Here is a 27,198-nt window from a genome sequence, read left to right as displayed (position 1 = left end):
TCAGTTCACGAATTTTATGCCATTTTTCACGATATCTCATTTCCGCTGATACGCTGTCAATAACTCGTTGTTGCTACGACAGTTCGATGATTGTGCAATTTATAATAAACCCGCTGTCGCGCATACTACGAAATCTAACAATTTGCACTTCATGTCATATAGTCATATATCATATACGTGTTAGATTGCGTTATGCATTGTTCTTATTTACAATTGTTATTATTATCATATTTGATCTATTACGAACATACAAAATATTTGATAACGGAAGATATACACTGATCAATAAAACTGAAGTGAAATTTTAACAAGACACACGCACCGTTAATTTATCAAAGCAAAGCAATCATTTTTAATGCACATTTATTCAGAAATCATCTTTTTTGTCGAATTTGTAAGATATTTTGTTCGTTCCTTTACAGATATAAAAAAACCACTATTTATTTAAATAGATAATTAGATAATTAAATATTATTTACTTAAACACATGTTTTTATAGACTTAATTCTTGCGAATAAAATTATACTAACAATTTGATCATGGTACTTGTAAAAAAGAAAAGTTCACTTTTATACTTCAATTTATAGAATCTTTATTACTTATTATTACTTTATTACTTCTTAGAATTTAAATGAAACTATAAATGAAAATGTTTCCTATCACTAATTGCAAAATTTAAATTTGAAGAGAAGATCACTTACTTTTTGATATTTAGGATCAGTAGAAATCTTTACTATTTCTTAAAGCTTAATTTTGAATTTGTTTCATCATCTTACACATCATAAAACGTCTAACCTTTTTCAACTAATTAAAATTTCAACTAATTCAACCTATTAAAATGGTCTCATGAAACAACGAAGTACCCAATATCTCGAGAACTACGACGCAGACTTTTTACTTCTGATATTCGACTCTCGATTATCTAAAAATCATCTTTTAACACGTCCTGACAATTTAATAATATTTTAGATCTGTTGATAAATTTGACCGACGAAAAAACGTTCTTCATCTGTGATATATGTATGCTGAAAATACTATAATTGAGAAACTCTCCGAAAAACGTGTCAAAAATGCCCCTATTTTCCAACGAAACGTTCTTCTATCAGATTCTACATGTCATTTCCATAGTATCAAATTTTTGTAATCGCATAAAAGTATTACTAAATGATACCAAATTTAATATTACTTGCATTAGCTAATTATATATGATACCAGTATACATAAACGCTATACATAATAAGTAAAATAATATGGTCATACTTTTTGTACCTTCTGTATATAATTTTCTCGATGTTTCAAAACGATGGACAGAACATTCTGACTAAACGTGGCAGCGTTTTACAAAGTTCTTACAACGTGAGCTGATCGAACGATTCTTCCATTCGATGCGTCTCAGACATTTTGCAAAACGAACAATGAGACGAAGAAGAAACATTTAAACGTAATTTTAAAAGAGAAAAACATCTCCATACTGTGTTATTCGAGAAAGCGATTTCCAGCTTCATGGGATGACATTATCTACTTCAAACTGACCACCGAGAGATACGTCTTGCGCAAAAATTTTATAAACATTCACGTTATGTTCACATCGTATCTGTAAGCAGAGAGGCAACCACGCTGACGCACAAACATCATAGGTCAACCACTTCGTAAAGACAAAGATTATAATTTCCTAGGGTAGATTCTCCGAGAATCCATGTAAATAAGAAAGCAAATGTCAATAAGGTTATTAGTTTCAAGCTCGGAGTAATTTGAGCACAGTCATTGTGCATACACATTAAGAGATGAAATTCGTAAAATTTACACAGAAATTGGAAGATCGGAGAATTCTATGACTCAAAGTAATACGAAAATTAAGAATAACAAAATTGCGTTGGAAGCTTCGCCTTCGAGAAAATCTAGTTTGGAAACCTGCCAAGTATAGGGGAATTAGTTTGATCTCTTATTCGACACGAGTAGACAATCGACAGAAGGTTGTTCTATAAAGCAAAATAAGTGGAACATGTCGAATAACATTTTTTCATGGAAGACCCCGACTTGCAGAAAATATAGTTTAAACTATTGTTTAGACCGGGATATACGTACTGGAAAAATTCTCAAATCCAATTAAATCTTCAAACTGCATAAAAATCCACAATTACAAATCCTATTAATACATGTTGAAGCGGTCACCACTTCTAAGAAAACTCTACATCTGGTCTTTTTAGTTTTCTCAAGCACCGAAGCCATCGACAGCGCGTAGACAAAAGACTGCGACGAAGTCAAACCATAAATAGTAGACAGGCGTCGTTGGCTTCGGGGTTTTCAATTATTGTGTAACACAGCTAGCGTGCGGATCTGGACCAGCTCAAATTGTATTCTTACTTATAATTACACTTCTGTTTAAATATATTTTCTGCCTTACAATTTATCCACGTGTTTTCTCTGTTTACACAACGAATAACCTTAACGATACATAATACATTAATTAGGTACTACAGAAAGGTACTCAGTACTGTAACAGATAGAAGTGTGTTTCTACCTAATACTTTTCATACCCACCGTATAAAATATGACGGTACAAAGCGTCTCGTTATCCGCTTCGATATTCCACGAATAATGACGCTCTTTGAGGAAATTCCCGTGGAGTAACGTCTCAATTGAGTTTCCGGCGTCGCGCGGTAAATAACGTGTCATAGCGCGCGCGGAAGCGCATGTACGGAAACACGTGTGCACCCATTAGCACCCAGTGCTCTTACACGCACGTGTTCCACACCGCACCGGTAAAGATCATCGCCGAAGTAGCGGAGGATCAGCTGTCGCGTTACGAGAATCCACCGACTAAACAAAATTAGAAAAGGCAAAGAAGTCGAGGTTAACCATCGAAGGACTTGCAATTAATCTGACAGACAACGCGTGCCTACGGTGAAGCCCCGTGTAACAACCGACATGGATTTGCGTCAGATAGAATTGGCTTCCTATCATATTCCCATCGATCGAAATCTAAGAAAAGACGTGCGTTTGATAGAGTATCGGCGGAGGGAAAAATTTTTTACGATTTTGTTCGTTTGCTACTGTTTGCTACTTGCTATATTGTTTGCTAGAAATGTTGGAGTTTTAAATTCTCTAATGAAGTATTAATTTAATGCGACTCGAAAGGATCGTGCGTTATATGAAATACTGGAAATTAGTTATTTGGATGTACTTTTTGATAAAATATTATTATTAAGATGTTCGATACTCGTCGACAGAAACTAGTAGTTTCATTGAAAAATATGTTAGACATATTTTAATTTAAAAAAGCTTATGCGAGTAAAATATCCATTTCTTCTATAAATATTACATTAAAATACATTTTATTCGTTAGACAATAAAGCCATACATACATATATATATTATGTGTTCCTGGCTACATGTTCAATAAAAATAGAATCATATTAAATATATGCTACTTGCCTAGAAATATCTATGACAAGCATATTCTTGGATACTATAATCAACTCTTTGAAGATTTATTTATAAACCAATAGTTCACATCCTACAAACAGCATAAGAGGATATCGATTTAACGAAACCAAAAACATTAAAAAAGAAATAAAAAGATTTGCTTAGAATGTGTTAATAGAAAAAATCACATAACGAAGATATGAAAATGGTAGAAGAAAAAATGAACTGCTTGCGAATGCAACGATAAAAAATAGCCTTATTAATCTATGTGCACATGCATTCGTGAAGATAAAACTTTTCCTTGGAAATTTTGTCCATGAATAAACCCGAAATAAAACTGCGTAAAAACGGTGTTTAATTTATCAAAGTTTTACATCTGCAAAATCATTTACAATAGATGAATATCTTTATCTCGATCATTTGTTTAATGTTCTGAAACATTTGTCTGTTTGTACAGGTATTACGGATATTTACTAAGCAATCAATAAGTTCCCTGGTGAATCACGAAAGGTTTGTCTTGTCACGGAAGAAGGTTCTAAAGGAACCTCCAAATAATTAAACAAATTCAAAAAAATTGGAAAGCATGACGTCCTCCATCCGATAGAGTATTCTATGATATTTTTCTTTTTTCTTACGACAAAAGTAGAACAAAGCGATCAATTTATTAGTTAACTATGAATATACCTTTTTTCATTTTTTATCACATTTCAAATCTACGTTTAATATTACGTTAAAATTTTTCGACTCTATTTTAAATACATTTTATGATATAATAGAAAACAAACTATTTTCCAACATTTTTCACTTTTAAAATCCGTCCCCTAAAACGATCGCGGTGGAAAGAGCAACATGGCCAAATGTGATCTCAAATCGCAATGACCAACATGCTGGTTAGAACTGGATCAGGGAGATTAACCTTAATGTCAAAAGCTTACATCTTTCTCTTTCTCTCCCTCTCCCTCTTTCTCTGAAGAAACCTTAGGATATTATTCTGCACGATAAAGACAAAGGGATCACTGTCACAAGAGTTAAGACATTTGTCCAATTTCTATTTTATGAATACCTGTAACTTACGTGTTTTTCTTGGCGAAAATTAAAGAACAAATGGAATAAATAAATAAATAAATAAATCTCTAAAAGATCAAGTTACATCGTGTTAGGTTGGATAATAAGATTAACTACTGTGATATATTTATCTGCTGCAGCTAACATACATAACATTTTAATAATACTCGACAAAACGTACAAAGTAATATTACGATTTCAAATTGGTCAGCAACCCATAAAAATTGTCTTGTTCGCGTCAACAGATTCACATTGAATTTACACCTTGAAACGCACGTGTAGCAAAGTGCACGCGTGCCTCTGCTCGATGAATACGTTTAATAAAGAGCGCAATTTTAGCCAGAGAGTCGGTGCACATATACTCGACAAAGACTGAATATTGCCACGTTCAAGTACAGCCGTACGTTATCGTTCTTTCTCTCCCGAGGGGAGTATCCCGAGTGTTATACATACGTTTTAAAAAAAAAATTTCAACATGTAGAACAGCCGAAACGACGATTTCAGTGATGATATATTTTTTACAAGGATAAATGTTTAATACATTTGCTAAGGCTAATTTAGACTTATTACCATAAGCTTTGAAGTAGGTGAATATATATACCTATAACTAACATAATTGTTAAATAAAAATCAAGACATTAGACTATTGATTGAGGATCGCATGGGAAAAACGTCATAGGGCTATATTTGTAAAGAAAAGGTATTTTGTTATTTCTTAGTCGAAAGGAAAGACAATTTGAGCCCAGATACGAGTATATTCCCTCTCAAAAATAGATGGTAAATCCAAAAACTTTTATGTAAAATCAACAAAATAATTAATATTATGACAATCGATATTTTCAAAATATTCAAGGATAGATATTTAACAAGAGCACGTATTTAATACCTATCCAAATCAAATAAAAATTCAATTTAGTTAATATTGAGCTAGGTAATAGTGTATTGTGTATTTTAAACTTTCTTATATAAGACAGCTTTATAAGTGAAAGGATAATGAGAAAAAGAGAGAGAGACATAGATAGATAGCCATATATACAGGGTGGTTGGTAACTGGTGGTACAAGCGGAAAGGGGGTGATTCTAGGCGAAAAAAGAAGTCGAAAATATAGAATAACAATTTTTCGTTTGAGGCTTTGTTTTCGAGAAAATCGACTTTAAATTTTCGCTCGGTACGCCTGCGGTACGTTATAACGGATCTCACTGTAGATCGTTGTCTCGATGGAAAAATTAAAAAAAAAAAGAAAAAAAACCCTTTTTTTACGTGGGGAAATCCGGCGGATTTTTATCGGCTAAAACCCCACGGGCGGGCCTAAGTGTAGTTCAGCAACGAGTGAAACCGTTCTCCGGGGGTACTTCCCAAACACTCATAGAAAGCACTACAACATTATAGGCAAGGGGGGGCCCCCACTTGCCCGTTGTATATACTTCTAAGATGATATTTGGTTTTCCACCTTGGCTTGCCCAGGAGTGGTCTCGAACTCGCGACATCTTACTACCCCATACGCCCTTTACGAGCGTAGCTAGCGAACCCGCCGAGTATTTACTAGTTGTTGACGCATTATGTTCATCAAGTTGTCCTTATACTCTGGTATAAGAAAACTCTGGTCTTCAGTGTTGCTACAACGAACACGTGTTTTACAGCTGATAAGATAATAAAATATAGAATAATAGAAAATATAGAATATATAGAATAGAAAATATAGAATAAAAATTTTTCGTTTGAGGCTTTGTTTTCGAGAAAATCGACTTTAAATTTTCGCTCGGTACGCCTGCAGTATGTTATAATGGATCTCACTGTAGATCGTTGTCTCGATGGAAAAATAACGAGACGTGATAAAGTGCGCGCGTACCGAGCGAAAATTCAAAGTCGATTTTCTCGAAAACAAAGCCTCAAACGAAAAATTTGTATTCTATATTTTCGACTTCTTTTTTCGCGTAGAATCACCCCCTTTCCGTTTGTACCACCAATTACCAACCATCCTGTATATGTCGGAGATAAAAGGACATCGGGGTCTCCCTTTTGGAATATTAGGGAAAACTCCAATACCCTAATTCAGACTTTTACTATAGCTACACTTAAGTAATAAAACTAAGAAATAGTTGTGCTCAAGGTTTATGACGATGGGCTTAAGCTCGAAGTGGCATAACGGGTCACTGAACGTAGCCACGGTCACGGGAGGGACGTGTACCTAACAGAGGTATGGAATAATTATATAGCTCTCCTTAAAAACAAAGATTGACCCGAGAGATAGGCAGAGGACTATGTAAGGGCAATTCCACTTAGACATACATAAAGTCTATTCAGAGCAGTACTACTTGCACTTTGAGTGACATCGTGTCTAATCACCGCGATTACTCGGTAACGTTGTAATTCTTACGATTGTGATAATAAACATTACCGCTATTGTATAACAACCATGGCCAATCCTAATCCTAAATTCGTTAAACGCCCCTAACCATATTTTTGACATCAACCCGACATATAGATATATATGTCGGAGATGAAAGGATATCGGGGCCTTTCTTTTGCAATTGTAGGAAGATCCCCAATACTTTAACCTAGACCTTGTATTATAGCGATACTTGAATAACAAAACTGAGAAGTAGTTGTTTATGAATTATCCGATTATGTGTGCCCGAGAGATAGGACAATGGGTAGCCACGGTCACGGGATGGATATTTTTACCTAACAGAGGTATGGCTATCTCTAATGGCTAGTAATTGTATAACTCTCCTTAAAGATATAGCGATACCGAGGGGTACAGAGAGGTACGGAGAGAAGTATATAAAGGCAGTTTGACTTGGACTAAAGAAGTTTGTTAGTTAAGAGTTAGAAAGTTAGAGTCAAGGATTGGAGTTTCACTTGTGGACCAGGAAGAATGCACATTTGCTACCCTGTTGACAGTGGCTACGTTCAGCGACCCGTTATGTCACTTTGAGCCCAAGCCCATTGTTCTAACTACGAAGCGTCCTGTTTTCAGGACAGAAACAATAAAAAAAAAATACATAAAAAAGCTCCGCTCCCCAGCGGCATAAACCCAAAAATTGTATTATACAACGAAAAATGTAAAGCGCCGACACATAATACCTTTGTACACAAAGTATCTTTGCCTAACATACCATTACAAAAATTCACCGTTTATTGTGAATATGTACCTAAAACTGTATTCTTGGGCTCAATAAACAACTTTAAATCCTAAAAGAATCCCATTGTCCTAACTCTCGGGTACACATAATCGGGTAATTCATAAACAACTACTTCTCAGTTTTACTCCGATATATGACATATGTGTTTGTTTTTTATATGTTTTATTTCTTGTGCTTTTGTACGATATGTTTAACAATGCATATACTTTTATTGTAAATAGAGATTACAAGGAATGAATTGTCTTTTATATAGCGAACGTTTAAGTTGAGAAAGGTAAATGCTAACGACGAATGAAAAGCTATTTCTAGAATGTAAGCGTAGAGCGACACGAATGAAACAACGTATACATCTTACTAAATGTGATAAGAATGTGTATTGTATGTATCATATCTTTAAGAATGCAGTCTAATTGAAGGACTAGAGGGTTCTGTGCGAATCTATAGTAGGTTGAAAGTCGTGCAGAAATATAGAGATAGCATTTGAAAGAATCAAGTCGCGTTGAATGACCTTTTGTTATCTCATTTTATATTTAATGAGCGAAAATCTACCCGCAGTCCAATATTCTCACAATATTATTGGAACAGGAATACGCTCCTTGTAACGATTAAGGATTTATATAATTGTGGAATCTTTGCCAACTTTCTTGCTCATGAATTCGAAATATTCGATAGACATATCTGAATAGTTTTATGTTTTTTGGAAATAATCACGGGCTATGACATTTGTTCGACAAATTTTGATGGGAAGTCTAATAAATTCTTTTCGTCTCTTTAAATAAAAAAAATTTCTAATGAATTTTTCTACAATGATTTCTGCTGTCAGGGAAGAAATGTTCAGAACGATAAGAAGATTGGTTGTGAAAAATTGCCTTGAATGAAGAAAATTTATGGTAAATTTTTTCACATAACGTTATTGTAGGAAAAAATTTTTATCGAAAAGGAACGTTGAAAATAATAAAAGCGTTGGTTGTGTAAAGGAAATCAATAATAAATAGTAAGAGCAAATGATAAGTGTAGATTAATGCGAAAACATACCTCAAATTATTTAAATTGTGCATTTACCCTATTATACTTATTGCACGGAATGAAATTAACTGCTAACAAATTTCGCTCGAGTCAGACAAATTTGATTTCGTCCCACACGCAATCAATTTTTCACGACATACACGTCTATCGAACAGTTCTGAGAAAGAGAACGGCGGAACATATTTGATATAACAAAATTTTCCATTATATTACTTAAATACTTATTTCTTTAGAAGGTACTAAATTAGAATTATGTTCGCAAAAAAATTGCATAATAAATATTACTTCCCGACAAGATCTTGAATCAGTTATCTTAAAATTATAAAAAATTTAACAAGTGTTTTCATTTGTATATTTTCTCTATAAGGCTTCAGTCTAGTTTAATAATACGAGTATTTGCTAAGTAACTACATCCTAAATTCTTTTTAATCTAGTATGCAGAAATGTAGTTTTCGGACAATTTACTGTTTATAAATATAAATTGTTCCAAAATTACAAGGATATCAGATTTTCATAAAATTCGTATAATTACAGATGAAAATACACAACGATAAAATTCCATTTATTGGGAAATAAACAGTTCAGATAATTGGAGTTCACGCACGCGTGCACACAATGGATCCCCTCAACAGTAAACCACGTGTCATAACCCTCGACACTCGATGAGAATTCGACAATAGACGATGTCGCTAACTGGACGATATGCTACGCCCCCTCGAGGACGTACGAACAAGACGCATCACATGCGGAACGCCAACGACTGTTGGACAGTCACAGGATTGGACAGAAACAGATTCCTATTCCACAGGAAACTTTGACGAAAACACACCCTCTGGGTGGACAGTTATAATATAAGCAGCAGGCGCTTCAAGAGAAAAAAGACTCTCCCGCCAACGTCTAAACTCTGCTACTCACATTTCATACTTTTCCGCTTATACCAAACAGTTAAAATAAACATACTAAACCCAAGCTTACTAGAAATCTGTAACCCCTTGCCATACCATTTAACTCGGAAGAATTCGGGCCTAAACGTTGCGCCCGAATGGTAGCGAAAGAAGCCGAAGCGGCAGAGACAGACTGTCGGAACTTGAAACATAAAATCGTGCGGCTGAATGAGAGATAGCCGAGGCGATCGTGCTCTTACGCAGTTCAAATGAATTTGAACCAAAAGCTTTTAAAAAATATTTTAATTAGTACATATGATTAGAGGAAATCTTGTAGCAAATAAGTATTAATGCTATAATTAATCAATAGCGGAATACAAATAATTTGAAGCATATCCAGGACAATAATATTTGAATTGAAATTAATTTTCTGACTATGTCATAATCACCGGACCTAAAAATGCAAAACAAAATATAAATAAACAATTTAGTTATACGAAGCCATAAATAACTATTTTATTGAGAAATACTCACAAATCTAAGAATTAATAATCCTGAATGGTATGGTACTTTATAAAACATTCCGGTAAATGCAAAGCTACCTTACATTTTGCGCACTCCCAGGTCGTTTCGCTTCGTTTTTTCTGTTTGTAACAAACTTCACACATTCTAGTTGGGTGCTTCTTTTTAGGCGTTCTATTAATATGCTTCGCGAAATAACCCCAATATTGTGCTTGTAATGATGTTGTACTTTCTGCGGATTTCCCACGTTTTGTATAATCAGTTAGCTGTACATGTTTTAAAATTGTCTCAGCTACATCTATTCTATACTTCACATACGATTGTTTTCCTTGATTATTTAATTGTTTTTTCATAATATATGTATTAAATGGAGCCATGTCAGACATGTAAAAAAATAGTTTCTTTTTAGCCCTTGTGCAATTTCCTCATAATGGGGAAATACGCCAGTATTTGGTCATTGAGATTGATCGTTTTTCGGAAGTGATTCTAATAATTCAAAATGGACAGTTTGTGAAGAATCTAACAAAACGCTACCAAGAATGAAATTCATAGTCGGCGGAAAATCTACAGGGCCGCAAGTATCCTCAAATGGTAAAAAATCGTTAGATTTTTTGAAGATATTTTTTACCGATGAGCTAATAAATCAAATAACAACTGAAAGAAACAATTGTGCTCCAAAACTGATAGGGGGCGAGGACACTGTCATCGCATTCGATTTGGCATAAACCAAGGTTGAATTTTGGTGAATGCTTCATAAATTATCATACAAAATTACAGAAATTAATACTACAAAATCATATTTTCAAAGATATAAATATAGATTAATTATTAGAATATACTAATATTTTTATACGTTAACATTTTAACATGAAAATTGGACTACGAACCTGACTCGTGATATTCAGGTTTGGCTCAAAATTAGATCACGAGCCTGACTCGCGATATTCAGGTTTAGCTCAAAATTTTCATCACGAGTCAGACTCGTGAAAGTATGGCAAAGGGTTAATCTACCTCCACCTTGAGTGTCAATATCGTTCAAGGTTCGCCACCTAAACCGAACAGTTGCAACCAGAGTGATCGCCACCTATTGATAGGTCGCAATACACACACACACACACGCACAATAAGTTCGTTCATATAAAATTAGAAATTAAAATTCAGATAAGCGGATTAGATCGACCGGAGTTAGTTTAATTCAGCACAAATTAAAAATTCATTTCTATAATTGGTATATCGATCCATTTGGAAATAACTTACATCCTACATATTGATTACTATTTAAGACGTTTGTTATACAGGGTGGTTGGTAACCGGTGGTACAAGCGGAAAGAAGTCGAAAATATAGAATTCTTTTTTAATTTTTTTTTTTTTTATTTTTCCATCGAGACAACGATCTACGGTGAGATCCGTTATAACGAGACGTGATAAAGTGCACGCGTACCGAGCGAAAATTCAAAGTCGATTTTCTCGAAAACAAAGCCTCAAACGAAAAATTGTTATTCTATATTTTCGACTTCTTTTTTCGCGTAGAATGTATAACCTGTTTTTAACGTCTTTTGGTTTAATGACTTTTAACGTGTTTTCGTTCAATGGCTCTTAATGAGTCCTTATCGCATGAAAAGTATTTTTTACTTAAATGCAGGTCGATTATTTCACTGTTATAACACGAAACTCGAAAAAATTTAGAAAACGCTGCCATATACACGATATATTGTATCTACTCGGTCTCTCGCTGGCTTTCTCCGCACTCTGTCGCACCATGAAAAACCCGTGCAAGAATCTCGAATAGCCTCCCGTCCCTCGTACTTTGCTCATTTTTTCCCCTTCCACGAAACGCTCGTTAGAACACACGACGACAGACGATTCTATTTCTTGCACCCGTTTCACAAACATGGAGTTCGTAATTACATACAAAAAAAGACATACAAAAATTTTCGAATACTTGTCACAGACCATTTTTATAGATGTACATATTATATGGAATAGAAAACTTTTTGGAATTTGAGGTTATCGTACATAAAAAGCATTATCCCAATTTTTTTTTTCAATTTCAGCGATTTTCAGTTGTTAACTTTTTTGATATTTACAAACATATTTTGGATAAATATTAAAACTAAAAATTAAAAAATAATTACCTTCTTGTGGCCTTAATAACTTCGTCCCTGAAGACGTCCAGGCTTAAGATTAGTATCTTATTCATCGTTTCAAACAAAAATCAACGGAACGAAAGAATTTGGCAATGCTGAACGTAGAATATGTTGCATTTGCAAAAATATCTTTTTTATCTTTTCTTTCACCGAAACCACATCCAATTGGAAATATCGCAAAACAGACGCTCGAGATATTTCGTTTGTAGCGTAAATGGAACTGCGTCACGAGATTTCTCGTCCATGGATATGAGAGGATTAATTAGATCATAAAAGATACTAAAGACAAACGTTATATCCTTCTCGGAGCAATGTTTACCCTCCCCTTTTTATTTGTTTTACGATAAAGGGGATCGAGGGGATATTTTTGCATTGTGTAGATGACGACGAATACTTACATAAAAGAATGTGAGATTTTTAAGATTTCAACGTGAAAATATTTCACGGATTCAGAAAGCGTGGTAGAACCTCGAGCGTTTAATCAGCGTTTCATGTACATTTTCACGATTAGAAGACAAGCGACGTTAAATGATTCATAAGCAATCGTTCGAACTACCTTACGGGCAATCGATAAGTCGAATAAAAAGGAATTTCCAGAAGAGTATATTTTTAGATCGATGGATGCCACAACCTTGGTTGTATAAAAGTTGATCTAAAAATAAGTGACCAATGCTTGCGGCTTATTTACTAATGGAAAATCCGTTCATCGACGTGTAACGGTTTACGCGCAAGTACCGTTTTAAAAAAAGGCCCGCCACCGTATTATTTCTCCTTTTGGCGAGAAGCCGCCGGAATAACTTTTAATAAAATTTATACATAATTTTTACAACTTTACCATTTACAAAGTAGTCTTAATAAATCTTTCCTTTTCCCATAGTACATTGAATTGCAACTTTGCGTGAGTATAAAATTCCAACTCGCTTCCTTGATACTTTAGATCCATTGTCGTACTTCGTATGAAACCAGTGTCCTAATTACTTACGAACGGAAGTGTATGTACACGTGTAATAATTGATCGCGTCTAAATCTGGCGGAGAAACGCAAAAGGAAAGTGACTTTTCTCCGATTTAAACAGGATTGGATGGAAGAAATCCCGTTTTAGACGTAGCAAGGTCATATTGATTACGAATGATTTTAATCTGTAATAGTAAACTGTGTGTTATACGAAGAATCTAGGAAACGAGTATTACAGGGTTTTAATGGTAACGTATAGGATTATTCTCGTAAAAGTTGCACAAACGCAATATCATTTGAAGATTTAAATAAAGTAACTTATTGTTTTATCAGGATAAAAAAATGTACTGGAATAGTAGACACAGGAGTTCAGAAAACTGCAATTATGGTAATAAATGCTTCAATTTCCTTAAACTTTATTAGATTGCAGGAGAAGGACGAATGAAGAAATAGTAACTGGAGAAGTACTTATTAACCCTTTGCACTTCTATGTCGAGTGTGACTCGATTTTTATCTCAGGAGCTCCTTTGTCGAGTTCCACTCGACATTCTTTCATTCCCACCTTTTTTTGTGAAATGTGCGAAAGAAAACCAGGATTGCATCCTGGAAATTGTTTCAAGATATATCATACACTTAAAAATTACAAAATGCAACAATAGTGTGAATAAAACTGGTATTTAAATGAATTTGTTTCTCCCTTTATTTATTTAAATTGTCTTATCTTTTAATTAAAGTAAATTTCAAATAAAACACTTAAAAGCGTTGGGAGCTGCTGGTAACGAAATCGAAATAAAATTCGTAGTGCAAAGGGCGTAGCATTTATCGTTGGCATTCTCTTTACAAGGAACCATCTCTAAGTTTTCCGATAACATCTTTCGTTCTATTAGTCCGTGTTCTGATAACCAAGAGTCTACTCTGTAATTCCCTAAAAATGCCAAAGTTAATCCCATTTCTACTATACCACGTCAAAGAACATCCGGTTCTGGAAAATTTCCATAACGCACGAGCTATCTTTCTAGAGCAGTCAAATTTTCGTGGAAGTTGATGCTATGGTTCGCCGCATGCATATTTTATCGCAATTATTTGCTCGTTTCTTAACTGCTTGGAAATAAATCATTCCACGAGAAACGCAAACACTTCGATGGAACTCGGCAAGTTACGTAACCGGACGAAGCCAGAGAGGAACTCTCGCGTTTTCCTTATCGAAAAAATTATTTATGTCGCGATATCAGGTGGGCTTGCTAAAAATATTATCGCTTTGCAATGCGGAACGAATCGATCCAACGTCAACGAACCACGTGATAGAACATACCGAAACCACGATGCACCTTTTCCTGTCTATATTGGGCGTTATCAACATCATATCGAATTATATACAGATTTAATCAAAACCTGTACAATACGTACGTAGCGACTAATTTTAACGTAGAACATATGTTTCTTTCTCTTACGTGGATTGCCAAACTGGAAGTCAAGTACAGGTATTATCGTGAAAAGCTGTTACGAGCTGGTCTTAAGAACGTTCGGAGAACAGTATTTTTAATGCATCATTGTAAGTTTAAGTTAGTGTATTTTTTATTTGAAGTGTATCGGTGACTTCGTTACTCAAAGTATCTCAAAGACGATTGACCTGAGAATATTGCGAAACATTAAATAAATATATGCGTAAAGCGAAATATTTTTGAAAATATAATATTTACAGGCAGAGTGCAAATAAATTCGTTTATAATCCACGATCAGACTTGTGGAGAAGTTTCAAGAAAACGGGTAACATCGCGGACAGACTATGTGGCTTGAAAGCAGTCAGTGTTAATTTCCAACCTAGTGTACTAAATATGATGCACTGACGATCGATATATGTATTAAGAGAATATACTAACAGTCTTATGTAAAACTATACGTGCAAATGCGAGGCCAGAATATTGGGTTCATTTGCAAGGAAAGTCAAATGAGTGATGAACTATGCAGTAGAAAGTTTGAGACAACATACTAGGTTGGCTTTGCAATGCAAATTTTGTATGTTTCTAGAGTAAGTAAACTATAGAGTTGTGTTCCTTTTTTCAACTGCAAAGGGTTATATTTATCTAGATGAATTATGCACTGCATTTTTCTCATCTTTTTTATACAATAAATAAAAATAATTTATTTTGAACGTTATTTGTAATATAGTTTCTGGATCCTCTTGCACAATAATTCATTAGGAAAGGATAATCAAATAACTTGAAATTTGTACAATTTATTTCTGACATTTCATCCGTTTTGTTACCAAACTTATATCTGTTACATAAGAAAATATGTATATTGGTACTTTCTGAGACTTGTAAAATTTCACTAATAATATTAGTTCAATTGTTTAAAAGTTCCCCGAGAGTAAATTCACTTCTAAATTTTTTCACGGATAACACAGACACAACTAAGGAAAGGAAATCTAAATAGAACTTTTTTTCTAAATATTATTCTAAATATTTGAATATTTCTCATATCTTTCCATATAATATATATTCTGGCACATTCAAATTTTTCATAAATGCATAAACATCCGCAGCCTTCTAGGAAAATTATGTTATTACAGTGCATCAGACTTCCAATATGCTGATGATCATAAACGTTAAACGATCATCGTCAGAAATAAATGAAAAAGGATAACATTAGACTTACCCATTGACGACGGAAGAGGATTCATCAATGTTCGATGGTCCCGACACCTGGACTTTGGGCAAGTTGTAGATATCCACCTGTCCTTGTCCATACCCATGCCCATGACTATGCTGCTGTTGCTGTTGTTGTTGTTGTTGTTGTTGCTGTTGGGTATGCGTCGTCGAATGTTCATCGCTGTCGCTACTCTGCGGAGGCTCAGATCCTACTCCTCCACGAGGTCTGAAAAAAGACGATACATTCGAAATATTAAATCGGTCTACGATCATTATCTTAAATATCGTTAATTAATACACTGTCGGTCTCCCTCCGAATTCCTCGTTAAAAATGCTCTTTTTTATCCAACGACCACTGCATGATATCTGAAATTTATACGACACTGGTCGCAAACAACGAATTTGATTACAGAGCGACGCAAAATCCAACTCATCGATAAATTAATTTAATTCGACAGTCGATAATCGTGACTTCTCGCATAGTTATTGCGATTTTTGATATTTATGAAGTTGCTCCGAAGGAATTAGTATAAGATTATTATTGGATTTAGCAAATTTTATCTTTAACGATTTTTAGAAAGTTTTTGTTTGAAATTTGTGGAAATAACGTATAACGATCTAATGTTAGAGTTGCTTTGAGATCGAAAATAGAATAAATATTGCAGTTTAAAATACACCAAAATAGACAGGAAATAGAATAATAAGAGCTTATATTAGATGCAACAACGGGAAGGAAATGATCCACATACGTCAACGATGACATGTTTAACCTTACAGAGACGACGCGCACTAAGGCTCGTTTTTTTCTATGTGACGTAAATTTCAAGATAATAGGGCACAAGGTAAAAAGAAAGAAAGTTTCTTTCTTATTTGTAACATGAAAAATCGATTCTATTTAATAGAGTCATAATCGACGAATATAAGAATGAGTCTGTGATTTAATAACTTTCGTGACGTCTAGAAATACATAGCTGGCCAAAATACCGTTATGGGACACGGGACGTAATGGGTGACACGAGAAACGAGTTTAAAAAGTCACACCTGCGATGAGTGTTATCGTAGCTAGCAGTCCAGTAGAGGGGCGCCACTGTCCCACGTTACACGGCTACACAGTCACATACAAAAACTGACTTAAAATTAGGTCTTCTCCCACGACTCACGAATAGTCGCTTCAATTACTCCAGACTTCCTGTCCACTCCTTCCGGTCTTCATGCTACATAACAACGAAGACCTTGACAACTTTTCGTGGAGACGTTCGAACGTCAATACGGTTGCAGCATCATTTTTCTCTGAGAAGCTGCTCGGCAGATCAATGAAACTTTTATCGGATGACATATAAATACTTTTTCTCTCGCAAATCCTCTTCCTCCTGTTGTTTTCCTCTTGTATTCGGAGACTAACCACCGACAGATTCGAACCACCTTTCGAAGAATCCCTCTTCTAACACGATGCACCAACTTCCTTCATCTCGACGCAATTTGGGTATTTTGAAAATAGGCAAAACTCGTTTGGTTTGTTCTCGATCAAAGTGCGAGGGTATACAACGTGGACTACGTGATTCCAACAAAAGTTTGCGGTGAAAATACAGCAATGCGGTGTGCCGAACGTGCTGCAGTCCGCGCTCGTGCGACTCCTCGCTACTAGACGAGGCTTTCGCGGATGTACGCCAATGGTACAGCACCATTGGATGTACGTGAACGCACACTCAGCTGTTTCGGCGCGTCTGCGCCAGTCCTGCCAGCTATTGACCGAACACCACGCTGCTGGTTGTATAGCTATATAGACGAGTTGATTTGTAAACGTGTGTACACGTGGGAATGTATGCGATCTAACTGAAACGATGGGATCGCATCGCTGCACACACCGCTATCTCGGAAAAACGGCCGATAGAGGGACCGCGGTATCGGTCAGCTGATCGCGATGTTGTTTCCCGGACTAACCCAATCTATTTCCGTCTCTCTTTATTGCGTGGTGACCGCAATAGCGCGAGTGAAACAGAGCGATACACGTGCACAGTCTTAAGCTGATACGAGTTTACGGTGGACGTTTAATTGCCTCATGGATTGATGAAATAAGAATAATTTCCTCATTAAGCAACTACCGGTGTGCATCGCGATGACTGACAGGAGCGTAGCGGAAGAATCGCGGGTCCAGCGCGAATGAAAATTTTTGATTCTGTCGTAGGGTTGTCTACAAATTGGATCGAAATTTTTTTATGACTGTGATCCTGAATTTTCAATCTGTATAAAATATTTGTATCTTCGATGAGTTAGAAACTTTTCATTCAATAAAACGAAATATATTCGACGATGAAATGCAAGATACAAATTCGAGATTCTATATGAACGATTTGTAGAATACAAAGAACAAAAATGACCATATGTAGAAATAACGCGTGATAATTAAAAAGGATATGTAATTTTAAAATTAATCAGCAATTAGTTAACACGTTTTGGGTGTCAAAACAAGTAATTTGAGACATTTTGGAAAATGCAAGGACATTGAGCCTGGTTCAGGTCCGTACGACGTCAACTCAGATTCCTTGTGCAAAAAATATTTGTCCTAATCTTTAATATCTTATATTAAGTTTTATTTGCATAACGATTGTTACTGAACAAGAAGCAACAACGTTATAATATCATAATCTTAATCAAACACTGTAACCAATCCAGATTTAATGAAATACTTTGGTAGCCTAAAATTCAGAGGACCTCTACGCGATACATACAGCCCTAAATATTGACACATCGACGACTGTCTCTGTTTAATGCTTTAATTTATGATCTCACTATGTTATTTCCACTTATTATACCGCTATCCTAACCATATCCGACTCTATGTTTTTAATCACAATATTCGATTCTCAAAATAATTTTATTTCCACAAAATTCACTGGACGGGAGGTCCTATATCCTCCTATATCTAAAGTAACACACCCTATGCACCACTCAATGGTCAGCCTCTCGCAACAAAATGCGCAGTATTCCTATCCCAGACGAGAGATAGAGAACGCGGAGACGATTGCGTTTGCGGAAATCGCTATCTCTGCCACGAATGTATCCGGAGGGATCCACTGAACCGTTACTAGTCCACACACGATAGATCAGAGAGACTTACGTGGGCATTGACACGGCGGGACAGCCAAGCTGCAGAAGATTTCTGGCGAGGTATTCCGGCGCAGGTGCGTCGATCGCAGGTGCGGAGTGCCTGGCGGGCCGAACTGGTATGGTATCTCCTTTATCTGGGGTCCATGTCATGGACACCGATGATTTTCCATCGTTCGACGACACGTACGATTGATTGCTATTGACGGTACTTGAATTCGATGATTTTGCCAATCTGAGGGATGTAGTTCGCCGAAACGTTCCTAGTTCGCTGTCTGAAAAAAGTTCCTTGAGATATTTATTTAAACACTAAAAAAGAAATTGCATTCATAAAAGATTTAAATTATATCTTCTTATATTCTGAGAGTTTGTCTTAAATCAAGTATCGCGATTATGTTGATTAAGTGTGAAATAAATGTGAAAATGTAAGTAAACAAATGAAAGATAAATGCAAGTGTATAAAGCAAATTAAAAATATAAAGCAAAACACAAAAATATAAATAAAATGGATATATGTACATAAATAAATTAAAAAGTAAATAAATAAAAAGCTAAAGATATGCTGTTCCATATGTTCATCGATTTAATAAGGCGAATAACAAACTGAGTAGAAGTGTTTAGGTTACTAGGTTAGTTTTATGTTAATTTCACAATTCTCGACATAACTATGGATGATATTCATTTCGATTTCTATGAAGTATGTGAAATTGAATGCACATGATGTGTATAAAGTAATTTAAAGATGGTTAATTTGAACGAGTTGTTTCATACAAAGGAATAAATACTGTGAATAACATATAATATATACTATACTATACTATACTATACTATACTATACTATACTATATATAATACTGAGAATGCTATAATAATTATATATTCTTCTATGAATTCTTATGCTCCTGTCGAATATATATTTTTACGATTAAAGATAAGACATTTTATACATACCATAACCTTATTTGAAAACAAAACATGTGTTCGATAAAAACATTAACATATAAAGGATTACTTGGGAAAGAAAATTTCTATAGTCATAATATTTTTATACTTGAAAAACAGAATTTACTTTTGAAACACATTTTCATTTTATTAAAAGTTATTTCGTTAGTACTATCTAACCAAAATCTTATTATCGAAATTACAGTTATCGGAAACACTTGTTAAAATAACCGATATTATGCGAAAAATACACAGAAACACTCTTCAAAAATAATTATTTACTGCTCGAACAACGGAAGACTCGGAATTGCCCAACTTCAATGTTAAAAACAAATTCAACTACCGTCGAAAGTGAAAACGATAAAGATGCAAAATGTAGTCCATAGTCCAAGCTCCAAGCGACATTCAACTACATGTGATGGACATTTATAAATACAGATGACACATCACAACACTCTTACTTTCATTCCTTTCATGAACAGTAACGTTTTTCACCTGAAAATCCTCGTGTTGACATTGTTATCAGGTACATACGTTCCTTTTCATCGAAAGACCGATAGACGATAAAATCAACTGAATATTTCGATGAACGACAAAGTGTAAAATCGCAATTGAGTTATGCGAAACGAAAGGTCCACCGAATGAGCTGAGAAGCAAATGATGTTTAAGAAACAGGTGTGCTGATATTAGCAAATACGCGTTTCTTGCCTATTCTTGGCGACACTGCTTTAATTCGTTTAAAACCCTATTGCATCACGTCAACCTTAGCATTAGTGTACTATATCTTCGGTTTCTCATAAGTTACGTGAGCGTATTACAGACATGCTTCTGTAATCAAATCAATGCCATCCATCCGTTCGTGCATATTCAGGCTTACCTCGTATCTGATCAATTCCCAGAGCGTTAAAAAATAACCTTGATGGTCGATGCAGTGAAACACGAAATATAATATACAAAGACGCTGCACGAATTTCGTAAAGAAATCGCCCAGAAGTCGAATACGACGAAATGAGAAGATTAACGCTCGTCTGTATTAACATCTTTCGTGGCCGAAGTATTTTGGAAGAAGCATCTAAAGGAAAAAGCTTATGTTAAAGAAACTTTGAGAAATGAAATAAAATAAAATAAAAATTTTTTTTAATAAAAATATGTATAAATAAACATATACGATTATTTTGACATTTTTTAGGATATAATTGTATATTTCTTTATAATAAATAGATTCGCCTTTTATCTTAATATTTATGTTAATATCATATATTATTTGCAAAGAAGTATTACACAAAAGTTATCAACTCTAATTTTATGAAACTTATCATATGAAAAACAAAGAAAGACCTAAAACTTATATTTATATTTTTATTGTCTTTCATACAATTAATTTTACAAAATAAAATAAGATACCTTTATATCTATAAAATCTTTATCATATAAAAAGATAAAATATCTTCAAATCTAATCGTTTCCAGATACAAGTATTTCAATATCTTCCCATAAACAATAAAAAGTGCATCGATTAGTTTATAAAAAAAATATACAGCCTTATTTAAGAGAAAATCGATGGACTCGAAGATGAAAAAAAATGACTTTGGAGGATAAAATCACGAGTCACAACGTGTGACAAAATACATTAAAAACAAAAGAAGATCATTAAAGAAATAGGATAGACATATACAAAATTTAGAAAGTACATATTATTTTTTAAGAGTTCGAAATTATTTTACGGATCTCCAGACAGATGTACATCTCCCTAAATCGAAAAAGATAAGAATCCTTTTGTTGCTAATTTTATACCGATTTTACTTATATCATAAATATAGCATGAGTCGTATTAAAAATCACCAATCTTTTGCTCATCGAAAATACTGGAATTATATAACAAAGTATGAAAAACGATTCTGTAAGCCTCTGACTAACAACTAAAAACTCGAATGCCTCACTTAGGTACAAGGACAATCACGCTTTTTGGCAATAAGCCGCGCGTCCTTCCCGGGATTGCCGCATTTCCCTGAACATATTTGCGACACGTATATGCGTTCGTGTATCTTCCTTGATTCACAATTATTTCCGGAATTGCACACATCTGAGAATTCCATAGTAATGTAATCACATTAAACTTCCACGATTTGGAATAGATTAGTAATCGTTCGAGCGGAAACTTTCTTCTCGCTTACCTAGAAGATTTTAAGAAACTACGTGATAATCATAGAGAAATAGTTTTAAGGGAATTGTTCTTTTCGAAATTACAAAGATATAAATAACCTGTAAAATTTTTTCTATTCGTATCTAGCACTTTAGGAAAATTTCAAGCCATTTATATATCTGATTAAAGAATTCAAATAACAAACGATGTAATCGTCAAAAAAAATAACAAATAATTTTCTTAATAGAAAATTGAATACAGTATTGGATATTGCAAATAAGAATTTATTTTTAGAACCAAGTTAGCCGATTTAGCTATTAGAGCCAACATAAAGTAATGCTAGAATATAGTGACTGTCAACTTTAACCTAATATATTTCTTATTTATACTGAAAACCTCTTCAAGTTAGAAAATACGATTGGCTGGAAAATGATCAAAAGAACGCAGCAAGGTTTAGAACACAACAGACCACGAGTTGACGTAGTCCGATAATGAAGAAGTACGTACGATAAAGAAAACAAGAGTTGACGGATCGAAGAGTACCGTGATAACTACAATATAATATCGTCGGTGCTCGACCGATAGCACGTTCAAGTTCCATTTTATTCGTGTGCTCGTTAATTCGGTCTCAATTAGTATTAAGTGAGCACATATATGCACGTCCGTTCCTCACAGAGAAAGTCGCGAGTTCAGAGCTGCATATTTCACGACAAGCAGAACAGATTCTATGCGAAATTATTTTTAATCGAATCGAAACAGAGATAGACGATGCCAGCCATAAGGACTACGGCGTTTGTTCTGTTCCTTTTAATTAGAGAATTAAAATTATAATATTAATATGATATAATATAAATATAATTATAATATTTTAAATTAGAGAAAATTGAAGTTTTATTATATACGCAATTTTTGTGCCATCTTTGTTTTTCTTCATTCAATTTAAAATATTCAGTCATCGCATATTTCGTAATAGACTGTACATTTTTATACACTACATATCTTTACTTAACATGTACAAAAACATAGAAACTTTCAAATATCTCAACATATTTTGTAAAGTGAAAAAATATTACATATATTTTAACATTAGTATATTTTGACTAAAGGAGGTAGAAATATACCGAATCGAGGAAGCTTCGGGTTCTATAAAACACGTATCGATATCTAATATACAGGGTGGTTGGTAACTGGTGGTACAAGCGGAAAGGGGGTGATTCTACGCGAAAAAAGAAGTCGAAAATATAGAATAACAATTTTTCGTTTGAGGCTTTGTTTTCGAGAAAATCGACTTTGAATTTTCGCTTGGTACGCCTGCGGTACGTTATAACGGATCTCACTGTAGATCGTTGTCTCGATGGAAAAATTTAAAAAAAAAAAAAAGCCCCTTTTTTTACGTGGGGAAATCCGGCGGATTTTTATCGGCTAAAACCCCACGGGCGGGCCTAGGTGTAGTTCAGCAACGAGTGAAACCGTTCTCCGGGGGTACTTCCCAAACACTCATAGAAAGCACTACAACATTATAGGCAAGGGGGGGGGCCCCCACTTGCCCGTTGTATATACTTCTAAGATGATATTTGGTTTTCCACCTTGGCTTGCCCAGGAGTGGTCTCGAACTCGCGACATCTTACTACCCCATACGCCCTTTACGAGCGTAGCTAGCGAACCCGCCGAGTATTTACTAGTTGTTGACGCATTATGTTCATCAAGTTGTCCTTATACTCTGGTATAAGAAAACTCTGGTCTTCAGTGTTGCTACAACGAACACGTGTTTTGCAGCTGATAAGATAATAAAATATAGAATATATAGAATAGAAAATATAGAATAAAAATTTTTCGTTTGAGGCTTTGTTTTCGAGAAAATCGACTTTAAATTTTCGCTTGGTACGCCTGCGGTACGTTATAACGGATCTCACTGTAGATCGTTGTCTCGATGGAAAAATTTAAAAAAAAAAAAAAAAGCCCCTTTTTTTACGTGGGGAAATCCGGCGGATTTTTATCGGCTAAAACCCCACGGGCGGGCCCAGGTGCGGTCAGCAACGAGTGAAACCGTTCTCCGGGGGTACTTCCCAAACACTCATAGAAAGCACTACAACATTATAGGCAAGGGGGGGGCCCCACTTGCCCGTTGTATATACTTCTAAGATGATATTTGGTTTTCCACCTTGGCTTGCCCAAGAGTGGTCTCGAACTCGCGACATCTTACTACCCCATACGCCCTTTACGAGCGTAGCTAGCGAACCCGCCGAGTATTTACTAGTTGTTGACGCATTATGTTCATCAAGTTGTCCTTATACTCCGGTATAAGAAAACTCTGGTCTTCAGTGTTACTACAACGAACACGTATTTTACAGCTGATAAGATAATAAAATATAGAATAATAGAAAATATAGAATATATAGAATAGAAAATATAGAATAAAAATTTTTCGTTTGAGGTTTTGTTTTCGAGAAAATCGACTTTAAATTTTCGCTCGGTACGCCTGCGGTACGTTATAACGGATCTCACTGCAGATCGTTGTCTCGATGGAAAAAATTAAAAAAAAATTTTTATTCTATATTTTCGACTTCTTTTTTCGCGTAGAATCACCCCCTTTCAGCTTGTACCACCAGTTACCAACCACCCTGTATAACTAAAATAACAGATTTTTAATAAAACAACTAGGAAATAAAAGTAATGGCAAACAGCAAATTTGTATCAAATAGCACAGCTCTCCTTCGAAAAAACCTATCTAGCATTTTTTTCGCTTTCTATTATAATTGTGGAAGTATTTGAGTTTCTTTATGTTCTTTAACTGTTACGTAAAATTATTGTCGCTACAAATTAACTAAAATGTTTGGATGCTTATGAGCAATGTATGTGTATTTCAAGTGCCTAATGAATAGACATAATACAATATTCTAGTACTTATGACTGACAAGATAAATCTATATACAGACTTCATCGTGCGTTTCATAATAATTGACATAACACGCTTTTCTAAACTACGCAAATGAAGTATGTGTTTATTTAAGCGACAGAGCATAATACATACATACATATATATGTACGTCGCGACACTTGTAATGAAACGCATTGCACGAAGAAATGTGCACTCTGTTTACGGCGAGCATGCCAACGACAGATTAAACCGATCTTAAAATAGAAGGTCAGTCTGCATTGCATTGAAAATTGTCACATTTATATGGAATCAGTCGCTCTGTTGGGGAACGAAACGTTGAAATAGATTTATGCGACGACACGTGAATGCTACTACCGTCAGAGTCAAAATATAACGGGGTCTCTTATAAATATTTGGTTTTGTGAATACTACAGAGGGCAAGTGTGATAAGTCACATACAATATCATAATATTTATCTATAAATATATATATATATATATTTGTGGGAAAAGGATCCTCTCCAAATATAAAAAACAAACGTAATTATTATATTTCCAGCTACAAAGCTGACGTTAAATATAAATCTAGTAAATTATATTGTACACTTTCATATCTTTCTAATTTTAAATACTTGATATTTAGATTGTGTTTACTAGAAAAAATGTTTAGTATCTGAGAAAAATTTAAATACATATCGCTGTATGTTTATCGATTTCGTGTTATTATAAGTAACTATAACTTAAAAAAAAATTATATTAAACGTAATTAAAGGTATCTACATAGGTATTTTAATACGTAAGGTAAACGAATAGTTCCTGTTTGCAATGTGCTAGTTGCATGGATGGTAGTCACTGTGGAGTTAAAGTTCGTCTGACAATAATGGTAGATACTATATGTCGAACATCTATCCTCTGGTCATATTATTATATATGCATATATGCACGGTGTCAACGATATCTTCGAGACAATGTCTCTGATTGTAACATGTTTGTAAAACGATAACAAGATAATGTTACGATCGTATACAATAGTTAGGAAATTATTTTTAAACCGTTATGATTTACGGTGTGTAATGTCTGTAGATAATAGAATTTTAATTTTCTAACGGAAACATTAAAAAGAAGATCGTCTTATGGGAGTAATTGAGTTGCTACAAACGCAACTAGAATTTCTAATAGTATTAATACTATTAATGCAAAATATTAATAGTTTCGTATAAATTCTATCATATTTTATCATATTTTTCTATTTTAATTTTACAATCTGTTTCTTCAACTCTTCCATTTCTTTCTATTTTATATTAATTATGATATTAAAAGGAAAGATGAACCAACTGAACTATGGGTATTTATGCATTTATGGAATGTAGAATGAAATTAGAAAATGCAAAAATACATGAGATATTATTGGATGTCTACAAAAGTGTAAGCATCCACACAATAATTACAATTATTTTTTTCAATAAACGAACAAATGTCTAAAACCATTGAATTTTTTATCAAGAGGAAAAATTTCTTTTAATTATCTAAGTCGTTGTCTTCGCTTAAAAGAATGTACATGAATGAAGACGTGAGACTCATCGTCTTCATTCGTGGTTCTAACTCCTAGATTAAAAATAGGGATTTATAATCCCAGAAAAATTATAGAAATCCGTTGAAAAGCTGCTTTATTGTTTTACGTACACGTTTTAAATAGAATATTTTTTATTAGTAACACTACGCGGGTCTCTTGCCTAATAATGCATTAATTCCCTTAAAGGATTTTCGTCGGTTTATCAAAACTCGGCGAACTTCTTCCTCGCGTGAATTGCTGTTTAATAAAATTTACATCCTAACTACTATTACACGCAAAGTGGAGCCGTTCTGAACTCTCTTACATATGCCGAGTCTACGAATAAAGGATCAAGCGGGAAGGAGCGAACTTGTATGTGGTTAATTCAACAATAGGTCAAAGTTTAATAATTCTCTGTCTTTATTGCTGATTTCTACAACGAATACATCGAATTCCAATATTATTTTTGAGTGAGTTTCAGTTTTATGTGACTATGTTATTAGTCTCTATCTTCACATAATCATTTTTCGTTAAATTTTATTATTGATTTCTGGTGAATAAAGTTATGAATATATCAGATTCCAATTATGATATTATTTTATTAACAAATTTCTATGTCGTGTAAAAAATTATTTTGTTAGTTTCAATATCATTAATTTAATCCTAGTTTTTCATACGAATGTATCAAATTCTAACTATGATAGTACTTTATTAATAAAAATTGATTTCGTGCGAATACTTCATTAAGGATGAAGTGC

At 34.3% G+C, this 27,198-nt stretch overlaps 1 protein-coding gene across 3 annotated transcripts in view; it reads right to left on the bottom strand.

The window, feature by feature from the left end:
- The window catches only part of LOC126875580 (GRAM domain-containing protein 2B-like), an 87,457-nt gene that overhangs the window by 58,801 nt on the left and 1,458 nt on the right, over positions 1 to 27,198 (bottom strand). The window contains exons 2-4 of one of the 3 annotated variants that reach the window (XM_050638534.1): positions 20,746 to 20,940; positions 18,940 to 19,201; positions 15,829 to 16,047 (exon numbers count right to left, since the gene is read on the bottom strand). In XM_050638534.1, the coding sequence (XP_050494491.1) occupies positions 15,829 to 16,047; positions 18,940 to 19,201; positions 20,746 to 20,940 (676 nt within the window). Of the gene's footprint in view, positions 1 to 15,828; positions 16,048 to 18,939; positions 19,202 to 20,363; positions 20,502 to 20,745; positions 20,941 to 27,198 lie in introns of those variants that run through there. The other 2 variants (XM_050638537.1, XM_050638536.1) reach the window with 2 other exon arrangements.

This window comes from Bombus huntii, chromosome 2 (assembly GCF_024542735.1).
Source record: "Bombus huntii isolate Logan2020A chromosome 2, iyBomHunt1.1, whole genome shotgun sequence".
NCBI classification, from domain to species: Eukaryota; Metazoa; Arthropoda; class Insecta; order Hymenoptera; family Apidae; genus Bombus; species Bombus huntii.
The sequence above is the reverse complement of the archived record's forward strand: the minus strand, read 5'-3'. Positions and strand labels throughout refer to the sequence as shown.